This window comes from Centroberyx affinis, unplaced genomic scaffold (genome assembly GCF_046629955.1).
Source record: "Centroberyx affinis isolate AG114_WGS23_722 - 3 ecotype Tasmania unplaced genomic scaffold, CSIRO-AGI_Caff_v1 ptg006020l_1, whole genome shotgun sequence".
Taxonomy (NCBI): Eukaryota; Metazoa; Chordata; class Actinopteri; order Beryciformes; family Berycidae; genus Centroberyx; species Centroberyx affinis.
This window is the reverse complement of record NW_027283060.1, coordinates 1-22,747: the sequence shown is the minus strand read 5'-3', so window position 1 is coordinate 22,747 and position 22,747 is coordinate 1. Positions and strand designations below refer to the sequence as shown.

The following is a 22,747-nucleotide window of genomic DNA, read 5'->3' as shown; positions in this document are numbered from 1 at the left end:
TCTTGGCGTCTCCAGAGAAAACGCCTCATTATTGGGGACAGTTTGTACAGAACTGTGGCACGTACTGTATTCCTCTGAATGGGAAATCATTGTCTGTGGTTGCCTGCTATGCTAGTAGTCCTCTTTACACTCATGGGACACAGGGAGCTTTTTAGATGTCTGTTTCTTCGTAATGTCTCTTTCTCTGTCTCTCTCTCTCCTTTTAGTTTCGGTATCGCTTTAGAATGTTCCACTTTCACTGTCACTTTCACTGTCCAAGCTTGAGGATTCTAGCCTACTGTACCTCTTTCATATACAGGAGCAACAAAGCACTGCCCTGATTTAGTTTGTCTTGTTCTTAGCGCTGTCCTGATGGCCCTTGAATGTCTTTGTTACAGCTTTATGAACACTTTATCGCAGTAGGTTACTTATGAAGATGGTGATGTTGTCCCTGTTGTAATTTGCCCTAGATAAGAGCTTCAGCTAAATGTACAAAATGCAAATGTAAACGTGGGAAACACAGGTTAGGCACTTCGTCAGTAAACCCTCTGGCTACAATAAACATGTTCTCTCTCTCTCTCATTTGCTCTCCCAGTGGAGATGGGTGGTCTGGCCCTTGCCTAGCGCCGGGGCCCATGGTACAACACCACCAACCGCTTGCCATACAATCGGCGGACCAATTCCAGTGCGTTGCCAAAATCTCGCCAATGATGTCATCCTTTGTTCGCCCAATCGCGGTTCCCCTGCCCCCCGTCCTTCCTCCCTCCCTCCCGCTGTAATTGGACAATGGCTCCACATCAGCGGTGGCCTGAAAGGACATTTGCTGCCCAGGGTCCGCTGGCAGTCGGCCCCGGTGCACAATTAAGCATCCGCTCTCGGGTTTTACTCCTGTTGGGGAAATATTTGGCTCCATGCGGGGCGTCTCTCAGCAGGTAGCTACAGTGGAGAGAGGGGAGGCGACTGATGCACCGTCACAACCCCAACTAGGTGGCCTGACAGAAGTGTGTTACCTTATACTGTGCATGTGCAAAACTGAAACAAATGAGCAAGACTTAAACAAATCTAGACCAGCAGATATTGCTCAGTTATGGGACTCAAATGACTCAAATGAAAGGTGATTAAATGAACATGATGACAGGGTAGTTTGGGCAGGCTGAGACCTCACTGATAAGAGCGTTCTGTTTGGAATAACAAATAAAGTAGATCAGGTAGTCACCAGATGCTAATGCAAATACCATCGTGACAGTGCGCCTGATGGGGTAATGCGATGACATTTTTCTACATTTTCTTCATGTTTGTTAATTTAATTCTCGCCCAGGAGCACAATTTGCACTGTGCTAAATTCAAAATAGACGCTTTTACTAGGTGATATACCGATACCGCCGAGAACTGATTCCTTTCCAGATTCGTTTTGTGTGCTGTTTGAACATAATTCAATAACATAATTCAATAAGAGAGCGTGAATTTGATACAATTTATGACCTTTCCAAACATCTGACCTGCATTCGTGCGCTGCACCGCTAAATTTGACTGGGCTCGGCTCCAGGGTCCTCCTCCTTCAACTGGCTAAGCCTGTATGAGTGAGCGCTAAAAGATTCCATTGTTTACAGACAGAACAGGCTCTGTGGGCTAACTAACTAACCAATATGGCCTGTTGCATGGGTGCACAGTTGCAGGGATGGCAGCGTGCCACCATACATGACTTTGTATTGTCAGTGTGCACTGGGAGTCTTTTCCTCCCCCGTTTCTCTCTCTCTATACATCTCCCTCTCTGTACCATTCCTCCCTCCCTCTCTTTTTCCTATCTCGCCCTCTCTCTCTCCCCCGCCCACTAATTCCCTCTCTGCCTTCTTTCGCTGCGCTGAGCCCAGATAGGCCTCCATGTCTCGGGTCTTAATTTGACGCGGTAATTGGATGACAAGGGACAGTTCGCTGTCCCATCCTCATGAGTCAGCAGAGTCCCCCCCCCCCCGCGGGCGAGCGCCTCCCACTCCTGTTAGCTGCAGGCGCTGCTGCGATCGTCCGGGCCTCATTCAGGTTTTTGTGTCTCCAACTCATCACCCGGACGCCGGTGTCCAGGGGCAGCCCAGACCACACACAGCAGCACATTACAGGCAGAGGGCCTTTATAGAGGTTACTTGTTAATGGGAATATGGGGGAGTAGGGGGGTGGGGAGGGTGTTGTGTGAGCCAAATCTGCTTATCAATGGCTACAGTTCTTTTTTGGCGACACATTCAGCAGTTTAGTTAAAGTGAGTAGGTAGAGCTATATGTTGACGAACAAAGGGATTGTCTTGGTTTCCAATAAAGAAGATAGCTTCAGCAACTTTGCTTAAACTTTGCTCGTGTTTTGACTCAAGAGCAAGGATGACAATGGAAAGAAGTCTGTGAGTCTATTGTGTACTCCTTGGTAATCCTATGATCCATGTATACCATGTGTTAAAAAAGTAAGACTACATTTAGGTGGCTTATACACGTACATCGTTAATCGTGGACTTTCCAAACTTTATGCTAAGTTCGGATCATTTTGACAGATGTGAACCTACATCGTTTGGTGCGGACTTTACGAATTTTTTGCTAAGTTCGGATCATTTTGACAGGCATGTGGACTCGGGTGCAGACCGAAAACTCACAAAAGGATCATCAACAATCAGCGGTCTCGGTCCTCTTCCATGCAGACTGTGGTGTGGATCATTTTGGTGTGAAAACAATTTTGATAAAGTCCGACGCAAAGAGAGAAAATTACAAAATGTGACGGGTTGTTTGGGTTGTTTTAGGGGAGTCCTTCTGTCTTGTTGATACTTTTCCCTAGTCATTTGACCCTTCCTTATATAGATTTTAAACCTTGAAATCACTAGCTAGAGAAAAACCTACTGGCTGCCCCAGAGCAGAAGGACGTCCGACGTATCGCTGAGGATTACGTCATGAAAAGTACAGGGTCGCTCAATGGCAAGATGTAGCATTATAATGTGAAAACACCCTCTGAGTGCCATTCTAGTTTGTTTTTTTTATCTGTCCAATAGGTCCGCTTGATATTAAGCAATGTGAAACAACTCGGACCAATACAGTGTAACAATGTGGTAAACTCTGGTTGGGGCTTTAACGACTATAATGTGAAAATACCCTTAGAAAGCTTAAGTTCCTGTAGACTATCCATCCTGAGCACAAGAGCATATTGTTTCTGTACAACAAAATCATAGGTGACCACATTTGTTTTCTATTGGTTGTAACATTTTATACCCTGTCTTATAACCTAGCCATCGCTACATCCTATTCTTTGCTTGCTGCCACAACCCAATGTCCCCCCAGGGATCATTAAGTTTCATTAAATGTAATCATCTAATCTAAAAATTGCAGTTAACCATCATCATGTCTAGTGCAGTTGACAGCTATTCAGCCCCCCCCCCCCCCCCCCGTAAAACCATTCTGTTATTACTGACCTCCAGATTAATGGGTTGGAAAGTACTCCAGGGCGTATGAGCTCCCAGAATGCAGTGTGTGAACTGGGAGGAATTTCCCTGTTGCTTCGGTGTTCCAGGAAGAGCTGACATGAGCTCCTATTTGACATCAGGGGACATTTGCATATGAATATGTGGTGAGACAAGACTGGGGAGGCAGCCACTCTAAATTATGCTCTCATGTTTTTCATAAATTCTTCAGGCAGCATTCGCAGACTAGAATGAATAGGCGATTTTGCCAATAACTGTGACTTGCATTTTTGTTTTTTTCCATGATGCTTTTGTTCCCACTTCCTACATTGACTTTCCTTTTCCCCAGGTACAGTCTCTATCCTGGCTGTATACAATATTGCCCTTCTTCATTGCCTTGAAACATTGCCCACATGTAATGGATCCTAATGTGTCTGCAGGCTTGTAAGTCTAATGGCTAATAGTCTTTAAGAATTGTTATCTGCCATAGGAACTCTTATCTGATGTAATGGCCTGTAATGTGTACGTAATACCAGTGGAACTATTTATAGAACAGCAGCCAAGTCTCAGAGCGCAGGGATGGATGTGTGTGTGTGTGTGTGTGTGTGCGTGTGTGTGTGTGTGTGTGCGTGTGTGTGTGTGTGCGTGGGTGGTTTGTGTACATACTTCAGTTTACATAGCGCGTGTTCTCATACTGTCCACTTCACTTCCTCTGTCTCTGTTTGTTTCTGTCCGGTTTCTGTCTGGCTGTGTCTTTATGTGTATGTGTGTGTGCATTTCTGAGTGTGTGTGTGTGTGTGCGCGCTCATGTGTGCATGCAGACATCCTAGTGTGTATGTGCGCAGCATGTGCACATCAGACTGTGTGTATGTACTGTATGTTTGCATGTGTGTCTATGCACGAGCGTACCCCTCGGGATGTGTATGTGTGAGTGAGCACGTCCGAGTGGGTGAGTGTGTGTGTGTGAGCAAGTCTGATGGTATGTGTGTGTGTGTGTGTGTGTGTGTTGCCTCAAGCTCTCAGTCTCTCCCTGGGGGATTACATCACAGGGCAGTTATCAGACCTGAGTCATCTGAGAGGTTGAGAGGCCCCTGCTCTGCTCCACCGCCTCAGTGAGGACAGTTACATCTTTCTTTCTTTCTTTCTTTCCTTCTTTGTTTCTTTCTTTCTTTCTGTCTTTCTGTCTTTCTTTCTTTCTTTCCTTCCTTCCTCTCTCACCTCCCTGCCATCTTTTATCCTATCTTGCTTTCTGTTTCGCCAGTCTTCTCATTCTCTGATGGGAGCCCCCCCACCCCGACCCCCCACCCAACCCACTAGGCTTGGGTGGGGGGTCGCGATGCTATCCCGCCAAAATATCGCAATATTCAATATTTAATTGTTTTTCTGGGGGGGTTTTGTATTCAATTTTGTTTATTATTAATTATCATTAATAATATGTATTATTATTATTAATAGCCTAGAAATTTGATCTTACTATTCAAGCAAAAACAATGGCCATTTGGTGTAATTTGCAAATTTACTTACAAACTAAATGAAGTAAAATGACACATTTTTCACTACAACTATGATTATGTTTTGTTTTTTACTATCCTACCACTAGTAGATTATAGGTTTATGAGTTTAAAAGTTTGCACAGCTGTGATCTAAGCAACACACGGGACAGGGGGTGGGGGACAATGGGCAGGCAATATTCGTTACCGCAGAAAAATATCGCGACTTTCTCAAAAATATCGCGATATCCGATATTATTGAATATCGGCTTGAGCCTAACACCCGCGCTCACCCACCTCCCCAGGTTTCTACACCGGAACACACATCTCTAAAACGCCTCTCTCTGCCCCGGGCCTTGCCCCATTTCCCCATTTTTCCCTTCACCTTTCTCCCTCGGTCGGCCTCTCCCTCTCTCTCTCGCCCCGGCCCTTCTCCCTTTTCCCCTCCCGTCTCCTCTTTCCCCTTTTTTAAGAAGCCCGAGAAGTGGAGCAGGTCAGCTGAAACGTGTCACTCCTCTGTCATCTCTGTCAGCTTTCTTCTTCCCTTCCGCTCCCGAAGGCTGTCTGACGGCAAAAGAGCTCTACGGCTAATTAAGGATCAGTGTTGCACTCCCAGTCAAATTATTCGAGATGAGTAAGATCTGTGCAAGCCTCTGTGGAAAATAGAACAGACAGATAGACAGATAGACAGATAGCTAGATAGATAGATAGATAGAGCACTGTATGTGAACCTGTATTGCAGCAGGCATGCTGTGTGCAACCTGGGGTTTTCCCTTCTAGCTGACTAACTGTGACGTAGATGTGGGTGTGTGTCTTGGTTTCTGTGTGTGTGTGTGTGTGTGTGTGTGTGTGTGTGTGTGTGTGGGAGGGGACAGGCGGCGGAGACAGCTGTGCAGGCTAGATATGTAGTTAACAGTAGGAAGCATTCATACGACACATTCTACCGAAGTGTGTCACCAGACGGTTCTCTCTCTCCGTCTCACTCGCTCTGCTTCCCACTCTCTCTTTTCCCCCCGTCACTGCTCTCTTTTCTGTCTGTCTGTGTCTCTCTTTTCTTTTTTTTTCTTCTCTCTCTCCCCGTCCCGCACATACCCACGTACGCGCCTGTGTGTGTGTGTGTGCGTGTGTGCATGCAATCACACACACACACACACACACACACACACACACACCAAGTCTCTTTTTCCTCTCCCCTCCCCCACAGTGAGACTCCCTCCCTCCCTCCTCTCCCCAAAGTCCCCCCACCCCCCCACCCCCTTTATAGTAAATTGAGTCGTATCTCTTTGACCGCTACCACTTTTACCACCATTTCCTCCTTCCTTCTCTGGAACTCTACTTATTCCTGGATTACACCTCACACACACACACGCACACACACACATACACACACACACACACACACACTCACACACACACACATACACACACCCTCAGAAAAAAGGGGAGAAAAAAAAGAAAAGAAATTGCTTCAAGGACGACGTAAGGCTGTGTTCTTGCTTCTCCCAGACGGGGTGTGTCAAGGCTTTTGTCCGTCCGATGCCGTATTAAATATCGGAGTTAAAAGGAGAGGGGGGGGGGGGATGTGTGTGTGTGTGTGTGTGTGTGTGTGTGTGTACACGTGCACCTGCGTGTGTTGGGGTGGGGGGTTTGGGTGTGTGTGTGTGTGTGTGTGTGTGTGTGCAAAAGTCTCCAGGTTTTTTTTTTTTTTTGTTCTTTAGAGAGAAAGAATGTTGGCACGAAGCTAGACGCCAGGGAGGAGGAGGAGGAGAAGGTCGGAGTGTTCAAGTGCTGCTCCAGGTTTGTTTCATTTCATTTGCTCTGTAATGAGTCTTGTTACTGCTGCGAGAGGCAGAGCTCTGACTGGGGAGTTCAAAGTTAAGCCACGGGGAGGGAGGAAGAGAGAGAGAGAGAGAGAGAGAGAAAGAAAGAAGCGGAGGAAAGGAGACGAGCCAACAAGCCCTCACTTGAAAACATCTGAACATTTCGGAGGTTAGAAAAGCGGCAAAGAAACTTTTTTTTTTTTTTTAACGCCGTCCTTTTCCCTTTCTTCCTCCTCCTGCTCCTCCTCTTCCTCCTCCTCCTCCTCCTCCCCCGCCGCCCCACACCCTTCTCAAATGAACCCTCTCGCTTTAAGTTCTAAAAAGAATCCGGAGCGGAGAGAGAGAGAGAGCTCGCAAGAGGGCTGAAAAAAGTTGGCTGTGCCTGTGCATGACTGTGCGTCTGTGTGTGTGAGACGGTGCGTGCGCGCGTCTCCCGGCTGTGTGTCTGTGTGTGTGTATACTGGAGTGTGTGTGTGTGTGTGTGTGTGTGTGTGTGTGTGTGTGTGCGCGCACGCCTGGGTCTGTGTGGGAATGATTACATCAGCCTGCTGCAGCCTTATGATTGGTCGGTGAGCGTGTGGTTTGATTCAGTGTGCCTCGGAGCCCGTGGCTGAGGCTGTAACCCTTTGTGAGGGGGAGAGAGAGAGAGAGAGAGAGAGAGCGGGAGAGAGAGAGAGAGAGAGAGATAGTTGTCAGACACAGCCGGCACTGGAAGCGCTGTACTGTACCTACTGCCATCTGATCGCTCACTGTCTCTGTGTCTCTGTCCTGTGAGCTGTACAGAGCGCCGGCTTTAGGTCACACAGACAGCTTTTTTTTCTTCCCCCCCCCAAGGCAGCCTTGACTGTCTAGATAGGCTGAAGGACTACACTCCAGGCTGTGTGACAGGTAGCTGTCAACTGTCGGCATTCGGATCTGTATCAGTTTTTCTTCCTGAAGGAGAGAAGACGACAGGACAGCTGGGTTTTCTGTCTTAGCGACTGTGTGTGTGTGTGTGTGTGTGTGTGTGGGGAGCCAGGCTCACTCCAAAAAAATGCCTTCGTGTTCCCCGGACTGCTGCCTATTGCGGGCCGTGGAGGTAAGACCGCTCTGCTTTTCTCTCTCTCTGTCTCTTATCTCTCTCCCTCTCTCTGTCTCTCCGGCTCTCTCGCCTCCTCTTCGCCCGTCCCCTCGCCTCCCCTCTCTCTTTTACATTTTTAGACCATTTCTCTTTGAAGTATTTTGCTACGCTCAACCCCCGAGGCGAGAGACGGAATGTGTAAATACCTAAAAGGTCGGCGGCGATCTGTCCGTTTTTTCGAGATGCGAGGAGAGCAATCAAAAAGAAAAGAGTCAAATGCATCAGCAAGCTTTGTATGAATTTGAAGCTGGCTTGCTCCGTTTTTTTTCGGGTTCTTTTTCTGAATGACGGATACAGCGCTCCAGGCCTGGATACTGTGCAGAACTGTAATGCTACAAGCTGTGTCTTCGCTCAGGAAGGGAACAGAATTTCTCTGTCATGACATATCCTGTTGAAAGTGTGTGTTACATGCGTAGGCTTACTAGGCTAGATTCCTGTGTAGGCTAACGAGGCTAGATTCCTGTGCAGGTTAAGCAGGCTGCTGTAGTTTCCTCTGTGGGCCATTAGTTGTGTGTCCTGTGTATGCGACTAGTGAAATGTCATCCTACAGAGACTCGGTGGAAGTCAGTTTGCCTAAATCCATAAACACGCTAACACCATTTATCCAGAGATTTTTCAGGGGAATATTTCTCCCGGATTGTTCCTATTGACCTCTACGGGAGGACTTTACTTTTCAGTACCCATCTGTACCTAGGGGACTGATATATAAGAAATGTAGCCGCCATAGAGCCTTAATATTTGTGGATGTGGATGTTTGTTAGGTGGGATTAAACGGATGGGATCTCAGAGTGGGGTTTCTACTGATCAGGGCCTGATGCATTGTTGTTACCTATAATAAATACAGCCTGGATGGATCTATGGTGCCTCCGTCTCTGTGTGACTATGTGTTTTGAGTGTGTGGATGGGCACATATTATCAAGGGAAGAATGGAAACAGGTGTTATGCATGGACTTGGAAAAAAGATGATAAATTATGCAACGAAAAAACACGTTCGGTCTGAAACGCAATAGGGCCATAACCTTATTCCTGGCCCAAACGCAGTATATTAAGTGATGGAACAAAAGCCCTGTTGTGTTTTCTTGATGCGCTATAATTGGAAACACCATGCTTATGTCCCCCATAAGCCATGCACCCATTTGGCATAGACAGCCATGCGCTGTGTTCACAAGAGGAGATGCTTGTTATACAGTACAGTATATTTGCTTAGCTATATATTACAGCAACAAGTCGCTTGAAGAAATGCTCGCCTGTGATTTCTAACACCACAATTGCTACATTGTCTTGAATGTCTGTTCTTTTCTATTGTGTGCTATAATTACTGGCCTGTGTGTGCCATAGTGTATGGGGTGCTATATGGTAAATGCTATGCTAGCCTTTGAAGATAATTGCCGGCTTTACCCACCCATTGGGCTGTGTTTTCAAAAACAGTTTACCTTATACGACAACTTGGGTCTTCCCTGTGGGCTTATCTTAAACATCCATATTTAAATATCCATCTCAACTTAAATGTATCCTTAAATTTATCCTCCAACGACCATATCTAACCTCATATTGGGTTGTTGAGAGGGAGCGTCTTCACTAACTGTTTAAATGCCTTTTGTTGCTTCCCCCCCCCCCAATAACTATATTAAAGTGATTATTTTATCACAACTGAATCTCAATACTAATGTCTCTTTCCTCGCAGATTGTGAAGATCTTCAGTGAAGACGGCATGTGTAAAGTGGTGGAGATCCCAGCAGACATGACAGCCAGGGACCTGTGCCAGCTCCTGGTTTATAAAAGCCATTGTGTGGACGACAACAGTTGGGCACTTGTTGAACACCACCCGCTGCTAGGGCTAGGTAAGTGGCAAACCCCCGCAGGCCCAAACTGTACTCACACACACACATACAAGCACACATTTGCATACACACACACGCACACAAATGCACGAACACACGCCCACACAAACACAAGGACCTTTTGGGTGGGCCGAGACATACAACACGCTCACTGACACACACAGGTGCGTTCACATGTATGCATGCATGCTCGCCCACATACTTGGGCAGACAGATAGTTCAGGCACATATTCTCACGCAGGCATGTATTCAAGCATGAGTGCATGCACATACTGTGCGGTACACGCACGCACAGAGACATAACGTCCGACGATCTAATCAAGTGCAACGCGGCGGCCGGCTGGGTGAAAGGTTGCTGTGACAGCGCAGCGGAGGCAGAGCAGTGCTATCTCATGGGAAGCCGAGATAGACCTGAGCACTGAGCTGCTTGTAACATGTAGGCTGAACTTATTGATCAGCTTGTGAGGGGGCAGAAAGTTGATGGACGTAGAAGCATCACACATGAAGTCAGAGTTGCTCTAGTACTGACAGGCTAATGATTGTTTGACTCATTAGCAAGGAGGAAATGGAAGGTTTAGAAAAAGAAGAAGAGACAGAATAATGGTTGCTAAATGACAGATCAATGGCAGGATTGAAGGTGATGCATAATCTTGAACTTCATCATCCTAAAACCTGATGCTAAATACAGGCGACTGCTGTAGAGGTGAGGCCAGAGATGCAGGTCATTGAGATTAATGGAGTTATCGATCTGCGGACTGACTGCTCATTGAAAAGCGATGGTGTTGGATGGGAGAAGAGGGCTGATGAAGACTCCGGCTTCAGTTTGTACGATCGGCAGGCTGAAAGAAGGGAGAAAAAGTGGGGTTTTTTTGTACCTAAGTAACAAGTAAAGCTAAGTACTGTCAGTCTTGCCATGGGACCCAGGCTTAGTGAAACATACCAATACTGTTGGGGAACCAGCAGAAACACGCCTGCATCCTCTCCATCCATGGTTGATGGAGAGGATGGTGGATGGATAGAGGAAGATCAACAGAGACTATAATGTACTTAAGTATGGTAGGATCATTTTAGTTAAGTAGATTGCATGTAGTTGCATCTTTTTGGGCCTCAAAATGAAAAAAAAGAAGAAATTTCAGCCTGGGCATTGACATAGGCGCATGCTAGAGTCCTGAGCCATATGTTAAAAATCACTGTCATGTAGATAATTATAATGTTATGTTATTTATTTGCTTGTGTTGCCACTGAAGGGAGAGAAGGTGATAGGCAGCTAGATGGAGGGCGTAGAGATGAGTAAGTAAAGGAAGAGAAGGTGATGGATCAGAGGATGGACAGCCACACAAGTGATGAACACTGTAACAAAACCTTCGCCGACTTCTGCTCCTCTCGGTATCATAGACGGTGTAATGTTATCGATCCACGGCTATAAATGACACGGCGGAGAGCGGGGAGAAGGTGATGGCGATGATTGATGAAGAATTTAAAAGGCTATCTGTCATGTTAGAGGCTCTTTAGTTCAGGAGTGGCGATACCGCCGACATCACCTTCCCGAAAATAGAAGCCTCCGCCGCACCAGCCGGAGACCTCTAAATTGCCTTGGCCTAATGTAATGTAAAAAGGTCAAAATGACTGTGGATGGATGTGCTGGGAAATGAGAAATAATACGCCGTGCAGAGCGTTCAGTGTGGTAAAATAGATTTAAGCGTTACATTATGGTCGCAGTGAATGAAGTGGAATTGGAATTGCATTTGAAATTGGCCAAAGACTTTTGAGAGTGTGATGCACTGAAACAAATATCCATCTTAACAAGTAATTTAATCTAGTGTTGAGTCTGCAAATCTTATTTTTCTCAAAACAAGTGAAAACATATGCCCATGGGGTACGGATGGGACAATATATCGAAATATGCAATATTAGCTGCATTTTATTCTGCTGTAGTAATCACAAATGAGACGGCTTGCCCATCACAATTTCAAGTTCTTCATCCAAATTATATTCTAGCAAGCCAGTGCCAATGCTAGAAAGAATTGTGGCTCAGAAATGTCATTGAACTTTCATTTATTACATGGTATCGTGGTTGTATTGAATCCATAAACTCCATATCACGTATCAAATCATATAGTGAGATATCATATCCTATCCCTACTGAACACTGAATGTGGCAGTAAAATGACACATGACCAGAGTCTAAATGAGTAAAAACAAAAGTGGAAGATGTTGCTCCATTGCAGGGTGTTAATAAGGTATTTTCATTTGTTGCTGCATGAAGAAGGAAGAGAGCCTTGGATTTGTCTCAGGGTGATTTTGTGTTAAACTTGGCAGTGCAACAGTAAGTTTGGAAAGCTTGGGCCGGCTGAACATTCGAAAACCCAGCCTCCCCCCGAGGAGAGGACGATTATAAAGCACTTATGGAGGACGAGCCTGTGCTCCGTGCTTCGTGTCTGTGTGTCTGTACATTTTAACAGATGTGGGAGAGAAGGGGGTGCACTTTTATACACAGCAACGTGCCCGGTAGTGAAATACAGAGACACATTTTTACCGATGAAAAGATTCCCGCTACCTCTCCGAATCGTTTGACATCTTTCTTTCTTTCCAATAATTTTTGACGTTGCTTGGAATTCACCCTTGTTAAATCCACAAACAAGCCCTGATAGAGTCATATGTTATGTTTTGACGTGTGGGAACTTGTAGAAAAGCATATTGCACTATTCAAAGCACAGGTCCCAAATCTCTAACCTAATATTTCATCATCCGCCGTGATCTGATTACATTTCTCATCAGTGCTGCCAACATGATGCTGCCAAATGCAGTTAGGTTGGTTTGTTGGGTATGACATCATGTTTGGCTCAGAGCGACTCGATGCTATTATAGCCCTTATTCTGGCACACCTGTAACTCTGAGTGTACTCTTTGCAGGTCTAGGATGACTGCTTATCATATTTTATGTTTAGAAGTGTCAGGTTCGATATGATAAAGCACCGGTATGCTGGTTCTTAAAATCATTGTGTGCATGCATGTCTGTGTGTGTGCGTGTGTGTGTCTATTGTTGTTGTGCATCTGTGCCATACTGCATATCTTGAAGCAAGGCTTTTGTTTTTAAATATACAAGAATTGCCCAGAAATGCATTTGTACATGTAGATGACATTCTTAAAATATATACTACTGCAGATATATATTATATATATTTTCAGCAGTACACAGGAGTAGATGCATTTCCAGTGCCAAAATATATTTCGAATGAATGTCATCTATATGTACAAATACAGTTTTTGGTCACTCGTTGAATATATTGAAACATAACTCTAAACATATTAAGTATGTTATTTTTTTTGCAATATTTGGGGTGTGGCAGTGCATGCGTGTGTGTGTGTGTGTATATGTCTCCGGTGTGTGCACCTTGCGATGTCTGCGCCGCACATGTACGTGTTGTGATGCGTAACGCGTGCACGTGTGTGTGTGTGTGTGTGTGTGTGTGGGCGGTGGTCCAGAATAGAACTTTCACCGGAGCCGGGAACAATAGTGCGTTTTGAATAGAGAGGCCTATTCCCGTCCGCGGGCCGCCCACTCCCGCCGCCCCCTGCTGAATGGGGCCCGCGATGGCCCTCGGAGATAAGTGACACTGACCCTTCCCCGTTTGTCAAGCCTCCGAAGGTTAACACCTATGGGACGGTTAGGCGGCGGTGCCAGGGAGAGAGTCATTGTCACGGACGCGGGTGACTCATCAGACGGAGGCATGAAAGGAGAGGAGCGGAGAGAAAACGAGCGAGTCGTGACAGTGATAAAGGGATCGTGACAGGGAGAGATAAAGAGGGAGAGACGGATGAGATGAGGTAATGCTGCGAGACGGGGGGGCTTTGACGCCAGATTTCTCCCAAGTTCATATTGCATCCCGAGCTTCAAAAAAAAAAAAAGGCTATCGGCATATAATATGAGTAACAGAATGCTAATTTGATTTGCGGGGGAAGGATGTCTCTTATTAAAAGCAGGACTTCACTGTTGGAAGCGACTCCACTGAGTCACGTCCGGCTTCAGAATATCAATCCGCCGAGGCCTCTGACCACGCTCGTAGTAGGATACACTGTCTGTTGAGTCACAAGCCGCTTTCATTCTCATCCAAAGAGAGAGAGAGAGCCTTGTCTGATGCAAGCAGGGTGCCTGTGTGTGTGTGTGCTGAAGTCCACTTTAGCCTGCAGGCTCTGTTTGACGTGTGTTTGGCACGTCCGTCAGTCAAGGTCAGTTGGTTTAGTGAGCATAAGCCATTCAAGCCACTCTGCGTTTTTAGGCAGTGGAGATTTTGCCCACAACTCTGTCTAACCTGACTCCTCTCACACTTTTTCACTCTCTTATCCATGTTGATTTTGTCCTGTTCACCAATCCCATCCATGCTGAATTCATTATTGCCTATCTAATTATTTTGAAAAAAAAAAAAAAAAAGGTCTATTTATGATAGAACAAAGTGTGTGGTGCCTGTGGTCATATATGCAGCATGTGAAGCTCAGTTGAGGTTGGCGAGGTTGTGTGGCTGGTTTTAATCCTTTTATCTAGAAGGCTGAGCTAGTTTTTCTTTCAGTTTCATTTTAACTAGTTCTCTAGAGTTTCTGTTTCTGACTTACGGGAAAGGTTGATAGGGGATAATTTTCCTCTGAGTATACTGAGTATACTGAGTATACTGCAGATTATAGATTTACATAGTGCTCATTACATTTTACACTTGCCTGTGCTATAAACACGCGTAACATACTGGGGGAAATACTGTGGTTAAAGACTAGTTTGTTAGGTAACGGGTGAGGATCTCAGAGCGAGTCAAACTACTTTGTTAGATTTCTAATTTCTTTCTCATTTTCTCTCACAGCTTTTTGTGTAGCTAGGAATTAAACATTCACATATTACTTTTCACACTTCCGGCTGAACAAATATATGCCGTGCTACACCTCTAACCCCCCCTGCCGCTTCATTTCAGCATGCTTAACCGGCATTAACGGTACATATTTCTAATGAATGTTAGCTCCTATATGTTTATGGGAACTCATCAGAAAGGGATTACAGATGATAATGTCTCTGTTTCTGCCTCTCTCCCCTCAGAGCGCTGTCTAGAAGACCACGAGCTGGTGGTTCAGGTCCAGGCCTCCATGAACAGCGACAGTAGATTCCTCTTCAGGAAGAACTATGCCAAATATGAATTCTTCAGAAATCCCCTGGTAATGGCTTTTTCTTAACATGCCTGGTCTCTCCCGGCCTCTGCTCGCTGAAATATCTTACACCTTTCGCTATCTATATCATTTTTATGTGGGGCTATTCTGCTGCTGTGTCTGCTTGAATTTCTTTCATAACCAATCAGCAAAACGTCTTAAAACTGAACTGGCCGGCAGACAGTTCAGTCGAATGCTGACATCTCTTGAAGTGAAGAGTTTAATGGCCCAGTATTGTCGCGGTCATTCAAAATGAACGGAATGTTCCTTCTTGTCAAAGCGCCGCTCTTCGTTTTCTTTATTATTGTGAAATATTGCATCAGTTGCGACTAATGAGTTTGGCATGTCGTTTTTTTCTGTCAGGATTTCTTAACCTACAATTATTGTCACAGTGACTGATACTCTCTTTCTCTCTGTCTGTCTCTGCCCCATCCCGTCCCGCACCCTCTCTCTCTCTCTCTCTCTCTCTCTCTCTCTCTCTCTCTCTCTCTCTCTCTCTCTCTCTCTCTCTCCTCTCTCTCCGCCACCAGACATTTTTCCCGGAGCACATGGTTGCGTGGTGCCAGGAAAGCAATGGTACGATTCCACCGTCTCAGCTCCTGCAGGTACACACAGCACACACACACACACACGACACCTACACATGCATGCACACACACACACACACACACGCGCATTCTCTCTTACCCACACGCACACAGCTTATTTTAAGAGTCAGCACCCTCTGCATGCTGCGCTATCGAGCTGACATACCTCACCTCTGACCCTGAGACAGTGTGTCTCGTCCGAGCCTGTAGTAATAACTACTGTTGATCCTCTGTTGACACATGACTCGTCTCGGCGCACGCACCGCAGGCCCGACATGTATGACGGGTGGAATTAAGCAGTCAGAAATAGAGCATGCGGTGCCTCTCCTGCCTACCGTATGTTTGCACAGCACAAATTCACGCTACCTGCCCGCCCGCCCGCCCGCCCGCCTCGCATGAAAAAAACGAAGCCCGGGAGGAGACCAGACAAAAAAGATTCCTGGGATTTCGAAGAGCTTTGGTCTTAATGGAGAGAGGGTTTACATGCAGTCTGGCTCTCCCCCCGTCTCATGTAATGGAGCTGTCAGAGACAGAACCACAAGCGGAATCCACCCCTTCATCCGTGCCACTCACAGAAAGCTTTTAACTTCCCCCGCCGAACGTATAGATGTTACGCTCCGTTCTGCTCCGCAAAGATGCACGGTTCAGTAAATGAACGGGTGCGGGGTGCGCCAGAGTTGTGTCAGGCATCCGGGGTGTTCTGAACAGAAGATCTTTGCACTCAGTGCGCTGTCAAAGCCAGGTGTTACCAATATGCGCCATTATGCAAGACCCATATGTGAATGCAAAGCAGCAAGTTGTAGTGGCTCAAAAAGAAAGCTTTCTGAATGAGTGTTGCGTGTGAAGGCGCGGTCCACAAATTCAAGAAAATGTTCATGCATGAGGCCCGTCGGAGGTAGTTTCCAAAACACTGGGAAACATGTGCTTTAAATATTGAACAGTCCGCTGGAACAGTTTTCCTTCCAGCCGCAAGCCACAGATTCCAAATCAGCTCTAATAACTTAGCCTGCCACTTCATAGTGTGATATTTCTGTGAAACACGAAGACCGCAAGCTCCAAATGTGTACTTCTGTGTCAGCCTCAACCAGCGGAAACAAGTATTCCATCTTCCAAGCGAGTGTGTCATTAATAGCGTACTTCAGACAGACACAAGACATTCAGGACTTTCAGGTCTTGGGAATTCAGGCTGCAATGTATGTATTTGTCTTGGCAGGCACATTACATAAGAGAGTTTGAGTTTATGTTTTATCTTGTCCGTGTTTAATATAGAAGATAAAAATGCTTTCAGATTAAGTAAAGTACCGTCAGAGACAGCATTATATAGAGGAGACAGGGCACTATCAGTTTTGAATGGAAATCTGTAACGCTAAAGATGGCAGCACCGACAACGTAAGACATGCCATCTGCAAAACTGGCCAATCTATGCACCTTAATGTGCATGTCATCAAGAAAACCAACAAATCATACTTTCAGGTTCAAGCAGCTGCAGAACTGTTATTTACAACAACTGATGCAAGTGGGGGTTAACAGCACCCGTACAACTTTGACAATAATTTGAAATAACATTTTAATAACATGATATTCCCAGATGTTGCCGTCAGCTCCCTACTGTGGACTGCATGCATGACATAACTGTTTACAGTCGATACCATGGCAATGACAAGTGTGTGGGACAGTCATAAACCAGACTTGTCTTGAATGTCGTAATCTCACTGTTACAAGCATCTGTAAGTGAAAAAAAAATATGTTTCCAAATGATAATACGCATGTCAGGACTTTACAGATGACTCCCCATTCAAAGAGACTGGATAGTTAGATGGTACAGTCCTTCTTCAAAGCACAAATATGCATAATCATGCCAAGAGCCCTCTGCAGCTCCCCTCAGTGGGCAAATACCATACACACTGGATGACACTGAATGCATCCTAGAAGGGACACACACACACACACATGGCTCCAACAAAATGTACTGAGGCCCGTGTTTCAACCCCACGCCTTTCTTGCTCCCTCTTTCAGAACTTCCTAGCGTCCAGTAGCTGTCCAGAGATCCAGGGGTATCTGTATGTGAAAGAGCTGGGTAGGAAGTCGTGGAAGAAACTTTACTTGTTCCTGCGGCGCTCAGGACTCTACTGCTCTACGAAAGGAACCTCAAAGGTAAGAACAACTCAGTATGTATGTAATATTAGGATTATAAGTAATCCTAAAGTAAATGTTCCTAATTAATTAAAGCAGTACAGTCTTTTCTACCTTCAAAGAATCATCCTTTTTATTGATGGTGGTCTCTGTCTGTCTGCATATGTCTCTGTCTCTCACTATATCTGATGTTCTGACATATTCGTTATATTGTGTCTCCAGGAGCCCAGACATCTACAGTTACTAGCAGACCTTGAGGACAGTAACATCTTCAGTGTCATCACAGGCAAAAAGCAGCACAGCGCGCCCACAGAATACGAGTTCTGCATCAAGGTCAGTGTCAGATGATTGAAGTGAGATGAAGCTGCTCGCTAATGAAATGAGATGAGTAATGATAGAGAGAGAGAGAGAGAGAGAGAGAGGGAGAGAGAGAGGTGGGACGGTACTTTAATGTCACATACTCATATATTCCTACTTTTGATGTGGCATGTGTTCTAGTGTGGATGAGTCAACAGATAAAAGACAAATTTATCGTCATTGTCCCAGTCAGCTCAGTCAATACAGTCATGATGTGATGTTATTTAGGCAACAGTTTGTTCTCTCTATTCCTGATTGGCTGAAATGTGTTGATTGACAGCCCAGTAAAGGCCGTGCTGAGTTGAAGGAGCTGAGGATGCTGTGTGCCGAGGATGAGCAGAGCAGGACCTGCTGGATGACCGCCTTCCGACTCTTTAAGGTACTACCACTGTGAGGAAATACTGTAGCTAATAAGGGACATAATCTCACTTTTTCACTATATTTCATAGCACCCCCATCTATTTCTATGGTAAATTCTCTCTGATTTTCCTGCTTTTTTGTCTTCTCTTGTTGTTATGATCACACCCCCGCAGATATACTGCAGGATAGTTACCAAACTTTGTTCAGAAAATACTAGAACAGCATTTCTTAAATTGGGTTTGGACCTGAAATGGGTCAGTGACCCATTTCTGCTGGGTGCCCTTAAGAAGAGTACTAGCAGTTTTAATGAGTCCGGGTCTAAAGGCAAGACTTACTTTACTCAAGCTGGGTGTCAGGCTGAAAAAGTTTAAGACCCTGTGGACTAGACCACTGGCTCACCTGTTGCAGCTTACACCACTTTGCAGAATATTTATCTAATATTTCTCAACATTGTGCTGTTATGCCACTGTGCCATTCTGAAAACTGCAGTAACATTATTTATTCAAGGATGTGTTGGATTATTAAACAAGAATTTGATGCTTTTGGTTGACCGATGTGTCCCCTTTTCTTCACAGTATGGGATTGTATTGTACCAGAACTATAAGATTCCTCAGCAAAGGAAAACTTTACTCTCACACTTCTCAGCACCTGTGGTAAGTCTCAGTTTTGACTAGAATTAATTTGAAACATACATCTCTGTATCTTCTGTTTCAATATAACACTAAACTCCCCAATCCTTGACATAAGCAAACTAGTTTGATGACATACATGAAGCAAACGCTTAACTGTGCCACATTCTACCCCACTGTGCCATGTACTGTCTTTGTCTGCACCTGTATCCTGCCGCATCCTGTCACATCCTGTCACTTCTGTCCTGCTGCCTCTGTAGTCCACTGTGTGACTGTCATGTCTCTCTGTCGCCCCCTAGCGGAGCGTGTCGGAGAACTCCCTTGTGGCCATGGATTTCTCAGGGAGGATAGGCAGGGTGATCGACAACCCTGTGGAGGCTCAGAGCGCCGCCATGGAGGAGGGACACGCCTGGAGGGTGAGACACTGCCTGTGATTGTATCATCCCCATCACCCATGCCATGACCGTACCTCAAAACCCTGCTATGATCTCTGAAGATAGCATGTTTTCTTCTTGTTACACAACACATTTCCTAGTGTTAATAAGTATCAGTTGTCCACTTACAGAGCTGATATGGCTTTGGGGCGGCTGTTCAAAACTATCAGAAGTGTTACATTAACTCTAATGGGGTGTGGGCTTATGTAACTACTGGCATGTTGATTTTTACACTCTATTATTAGATTAACAATGGCATTTTTTCTGTGTACCAACTTATGCAATGCTCAATTTTGCCCCTATAAAAAGTTAGAAAAAACATATTTTACAGTACAATGCTGGCAGTTCCCATATGAATGAATAATGAATAATAACAATAATATTAATGTCCATGGTTGGTTCAATGCTACTCCTATATCAACAGAATCCTAATAATGAAAAGACACCTGACATGACCACAATACTCGTTTGTACTACTATCTGAGGACCAATATTTGGTTCATTAACTAAACTCAAGCGAGATTTTTCTCCAGTGTTAGTGAGTGTGAACTAATCCCTGTTGTGTTGTGTGTCTGTGGCGTCTCCCTCAGAAGAGGAGTCAACGAATGAACATGCTGGGCTGCCACAGTCCGCTACACCACTCCTCACTAAGCTCAGGTAAACGCTGACACACACGAATAAGTGCCTGACCTTTTCTCTGGGAACCCGCTCAGAAAGGTCCTCAGTTGAAGTCGAAGCCACAAATGACCCCAGTTTAATTAACATCACGATCTGAATATGAAACTGTCTGACACAGATTTTTTTTTTTTTTTTCTATTTTCTGCGCAGTCATCCACGTAGCTCAGCTGTGGTTCCACGGCAGGATAACCAGAGAAGAATCCCATCGCATTATCCACCAGCAGGGACAAGTGGACGGGTAAGGCTGATCTGGAGTCAGTATAGATTCACAGGTTCATGAAGTTCTGGATCTTCTTTGTATGTGTATGGATGAATCTGGATCACTGAGATGCCAAATCCCATATGCTTATTATACCATTTTCATAGATAGGGTTAGATAGGGTGACATTATTGACTGCAAATGTTTAGTTAGCTGAATCATTCTCTGGTGTCCTCCTTTCTCTCCTCCCCCTGCAGGTTGTTTCTGCTGAGAGTCAGTCAGAGTAACCCCAAGGCGTTTGTGCTCACACTGTGCCATCACCAGAAAATCAAACATTTCCAGATACTACCGGTAGGCATTTCTTGGTTCTTAACATTTTGCAGGATGTGTATTTTTTTATTTCATAGGGAATGTTAGATCTTGAATGGCAATTTCTGCTGTATCATCATTTCGTCACAGTTCATGGTACATGGGCAAGTGTTGGATGCAGTGGCGATGGGTAATATTGTTATTAGAAGTGGTGAGGACTGAGTAATGGGACAAAATCCCTGTGGGTAGAATATCACATTGTGAAGTGTGGACTTATAATGAAAAAATAAAATGTGTTTGTCCCAGCACAGTTGCCTATCTGTATTGTGTTAAATTATTGCCAGTGTGTGATTTTGTCTTAAAGGAATACACAGAGTTTTTGGCAGACAAGACCTTTGATCACAAAAGAACTATATGCCAAAACCTTGGTGTATTCCCTTAAATCCCTTGAGTCAGATTTTCTAATTCTCACCCTGCCCTGTCCTCTCTCTTGCCATGTGGCGTGTCCCTGCTTGCCCCCTGCTGCCCGGGCCGTTCGGCGCGACCGCAGTGCGAAGAGGACGGCCAGGTCTTCTTCAGCCTTGACGACGGCTCCACCAAATTCACCGACCTGATTCAGCTGGTGGAGTTCTACCAGCTCAACAGAGGAGTGCTGCCTTGTAAACTCAGACACCCCTGCACCGTCGTGGCCTTATGACACCTTCTCGACCCCCGTGACCCCTGCCACTTTGACCTGACTCTGCCTAAAACAAACGAAACGAAAAGAATCTCTCCGTCGGCCGGTTCTTTTGTTTGTATCGTTTTCGAGAAGCTGGTGAATTAACTAACGTTTCGTTGTTGTCGTTTTTTTTATTTTGTCGTGAGTCCGCCGGAGACTGCTGACTCGTCGGGTTCGGTCGGTTCGTCGGTCGTCTGCGCGGATGCTGAGGAGTCGGATGCACAACTTGCTCACCTGGGTTCCTCAGAAGAGAAGAAGAGAGAAGCTAGTTCAAGGAAATGAACCCGCCGTGTTTTTTTTGTCAACGCTGTCACAAAATCTTCCACAATCCTACTACCCATAGTCATCAATAAGCTTGGACCCATCGATCCACAAGGTTTACTAGTCGAGTTTATCACACACTTAGACTATATTTTCCTTCCACTGGACAATCAGCAGGACGCTAAAGTTTTCGTCTGGACCACTCTGCTCTCTCCAAACAAACAGTAGTCTCGTTTTCAGGTGTGTCCTCACAGCCTATAGATGGAGAGTTGATTGTCTCTTAGTTTTTTGCACTCATCGAACTGGGAGTAGCCTTTGACGGATGCATGATTTCTTCGCTGTCACGTTACTGAACTGTGACACGGCACCACCGCCCTCTAGTGTCACAGGCATGTAAGGACATGTCGGAATTCAACAGGAAAAACTTTTGCCGAGATGCAGAGGGAGTTGTTTTTGAATCCTTTTGAGGTTTGGAGACATCGGAGGGAGAATTGGTTTTGAACCCTTTGTCCGGTCCAACTAGCCTGGAAAAAAAAATAGCTATGGAAAAATCTGGAACTGCAAAAGGTATTCTTTTAAAAACACTTGCTGGACAACACTGGATCTGTATTGTCCACCCTCACCGAAATTTGCTCATCTCTGACCACACAGGGTTTCTTTTCTTATTGATACATCCATTGCAATTCTGTATTATCACCAATATGCTCTTGAATAATTTTGTTTAAATTCTGTCGCTGCTTTCTGGATACTTGTAGCTCTTTATTATTCATATAAGCTACAATAAGATCCTTTCTTTCTTTTCTTAGTTGTTATTCTACTGCACAGCTCCAGCTCCCTAAAGTATTCATTACTATGGGTATTCAGTTCTGTTCTGCCCATTTTGAATCCTTAAAATGAATAAGGATCAATCGAATCAGTGTCATTCAGGGTGTAACAACACAGTAATAAAGCTATACTTTTGACTTTTTTTTTAACCAGGTAGATATTTTGGGGATTGCAATGCTGAAAAGTGAAACCAGGTAACTTATCTGGGGGAAGTTGGCAAGTGCAGTTGGTGCAAGTATGCAGTGGTGATTTTCTTCCAATGCAGGCAAATTCATAAAGTTAGCTGTTGCAAGACAATGAGCATGAGATCAGGTGGGACATTGGAGGGTATCAATCTGCTTGTCTGATTCCGCTCACCAGAGCACAGGGGAGGATAACCACTAACATTCCCTTC

The 22,747-nt window shown here is 45.2% G+C and overlaps 1 protein-coding gene across 2 annotated transcripts; it reads left to right on the top strand.

Annotated features, from left to right (window-relative positions):
- The first annotated feature begins 7,378 nt into the window (after nucleotides 1-7,378).
- On the top strand, nucleotides 7,379-22,675 carry LOC139637976 (growth factor receptor-bound protein 10-like). 2 transcript variants are annotated; one of them, XM_071511983.1, is made up of 13 exons: nucleotides 7,379-7,794; nucleotides 9,521-9,677; nucleotides 14,757-14,872; nucleotides 15,394-15,468; nucleotides 17,467-17,604; nucleotides 17,806-17,916; nucleotides 18,221-18,319; nucleotides 18,876-18,953; nucleotides 19,229-19,345; nucleotides 19,957-20,020; nucleotides 20,192-20,279; nucleotides 20,498-20,591; nucleotides 21,100-22,675. In XM_071511983.1, exons 1-13 carry the CDS (start codon nucleotides 7,750-7,752, stop codon nucleotides 21,244-21,246), a joined length of 1,329 nt encoding a protein of 442 aa, XP_071368084.1. In that variant the 5' UTR covers nucleotides 7,379-7,749; the 3' UTR covers nucleotides 21,247-22,675. The 2 variants fall into 2 exon arrangements, with proteins under 2 accessions (XP_071368084.1, XP_071368083.1); XM_071511982.1 differs by having other exon boundaries at nucleotides 19,954-20,020.
- The last annotated feature ends 72 nt before the right edge of the window (nucleotides 22,676-22,747 follow it).

Bases quoted from the DNA above. Each gene is read 5' to 3' on its own strand.
- LOC139637976 (XM_071511982.1), top strand. From the start codon at position 7,750: ATGCCTTCGTGTTCCCCGGACTGCTGCCTATTGCGGGCCGTGGAG. The intron at 17,605-17,805 runs GTAAGAACAACT...TTGTGTCTCCAG, and splicing joins CTACGAAAGGAACCTCAAAG to GAGCCCAGACATCTACAGTT. The intron at 18,320-18,875 runs GTACTACCACTG...TTTTCTTCACAG, and splicing joins CCGCCTTCCGACTCTTTAAG to TATGGGATTGTATTGTACCA.